The 1,865-nt window shown below is 63.2% G+C and overlaps 1 protein-coding gene across 1 annotated transcript in view; it reads left to right on the top strand.

Moving 5' to 3' along the window:
• The first annotated feature begins 276 nt into the window (after window positions 1-276).
• MXRA8 (matrix-remodelling associated 8) overlaps window positions 277-1,865 on the top strand; it is a 3,966-nt gene continuing 2,377 nt past the window's right edge. Inside the window, exons 1-3 of the mRNA XM_010850223.1 lie at window positions 277-458; window positions 1,525-1,548; window positions 1,667-1,860. Coding sequence (XP_010848525.1) covers window positions 305-458; window positions 1,525-1,548; window positions 1,667-1,860 — 372 coding nt within the window. The 5' untranslated portion in view covers window positions 277-304. The remainder of the gene's footprint in view (window positions 459-1,524; window positions 1,549-1,666; window positions 1,861-1,865) is intronic.

The following is a 1,865-nucleotide window of genomic DNA, read 5'->3' on the forward strand; positions in this document are numbered from 1 at the left end:
AGGTGCAGGTGAGGAGATGCTCCCCCCAGAACCCTAGACCTCCAGTGGCCCTAGTGGGGATCCGTCTGTCACAAATACCCACAAGGCATCTGGGGCCATGCCCTTAGGCCCCTGCCCCTCCAGGGCTGGGCTGCTGCCCCCTTCTCCAGGACCCAAGCCAGAGTGACTCCCCTCACCCTCTGGGACACAGTGGCCAAGGCCCTAACGCCTCCCACCAAGCCAGCCAAGTACTAGGGGAGGCCAAGGGGCCGGGCAGGAGCAGAGGGGGCGGTCTGCAGACTGTCAGCCAGCCCAGGGCTCCGTGATGTCATGGCGGGTGCTGAGGAGGGGGAGGAGGAGGGGGCCGGGCTGTTTTTCTGCAGAGTTTGAGACTGAGGGAGACAAAGCGCCTCCGGGCCAGGCGGGCGCCATGGAGCTGCGGGCCTGGGTCCTGCTCTGGAGACTTGTGCTTCTGCAGAGTGAGTTCATGGGGGGTGGGGTGGCAGGAGTCACATCTAGTCTGAGCCAGTTTGTGTTTGGGGCTAAGCCTGTCTGAACTCTGGGGTGAGGGGACACCCCACCAGGAAGCGGATGGGTCTGGGGACCTCAGAGGCTGCCGCTCACCAGAAGGCCCCCAGGACACGGAGGGGCTGAAGTCTGATGTTAGATCCCTACAGAACTTCCCCTCACTGTATGCTGGAGACAGGGCTGGACAGGGCAGGGAGGCTGAGCATGGGGGTTCCTCCTGGGGTCCCTTGCACCCTCTACTTCTCTGGGACACCCCTCTAGCCTTGTGCTTATCTGTTGTCAGGAGGGGATGGGTGAAGGATTGAGGGGGACCCGGGAAGCATGGGTATCACAGGGTCCGTTCCCGGGCCCCCGGAGCCTGCTCCCCGGGGGTGGCCTGCTGACCCGGCACATTCCTCTGTCCAGCCGGGGCGCCAGGCCACATCTCTGGAGCAGGAATTTAGCATGTGGGGTGGCAGATGGTGGGGTCACTCTCCACATCCAGCCTTCTTGTCCTTCTGAAGGCCAAGGGCCTCCTGGGTGGGGTGCCAGCAGCCTGAGGACCCTGGAGGGTTAGTGCAGCATGGCCCTGGGCAGGTGCCACACTGGATATGTATGTAGCCCCCAAACCAGCTGAGGTGTCAGGCACTGGCGCTCTTGTGGCCTTGCTGCAGTGATGGTTAGGGTAGCCACCATTCCTGAAGGTGGCCCTTGGTGACAAGCACATATCCAGAGCTGGGCTGGCCCCACCACTCACCCCGAGAGATGCAGGTGCTGTCCCTGCAGCCCAGGGAGGTGGCCACGAGGATTAAGTGGGGGCCTGGGAGAGGTAGGGGGAATAGGAGACGCCCCACTGTCCCCTCCTGGCTTCTCTGGACCTACCCCTACCTGTTACCAGGGTATCCTTAGCACCCACCTCAAATAGGACTAAAGAAGGGACCCAGGGGCCAAGTGGGGAGCCAATTTCAGCAGGTGAGCCACATGTGAAGGCTCAGGTCACCCCCTCCCCAGTTTGACCCTCACTTCCTCTCATTCCAGGTTCTGCCGTCCTTCTGTCTTCAGGTTAGTGACCACCCTCCCCTAAGAACCTGTCAGTCTCCCTGCCTTCTTGCTAGCCCCATCCTGTACTGTCCTCTGGAGTCTCATCCCTCCAGAGGGTGAGACTCCCCTTTCCCACCAGGGCCATCAGGGCCCGCGACCTCTGACAGGTCCGTGGTGTCCGAGTCCACAGTAAGCTGGGCAGCAGGCGCCCGGGCGGTGCTGCGCTGCCAGAGCCCGCGCATGGTGTGGACCCAAGACAGGCTGCATGACCGCCAGCGCGTCGTCCACTGGGACCTCAGCGGCAGCAAGGCTGGCGGCCCCGCGCGCCGACTGGTGGA

This window comes from Bison bison, unplaced genomic scaffold, assembly GCF_000754665.1.
Source record: "Bison bison bison isolate TAMUID 2011002044 unplaced genomic scaffold, Bison_UMD1.0 scf7180017864289, whole genome shotgun sequence".
In the NCBI taxonomy this organism is placed as follows: domain Eukaryota; kingdom Metazoa; phylum Chordata; class Mammalia; order Artiodactyla; family Bovidae; genus Bison; species Bison bison.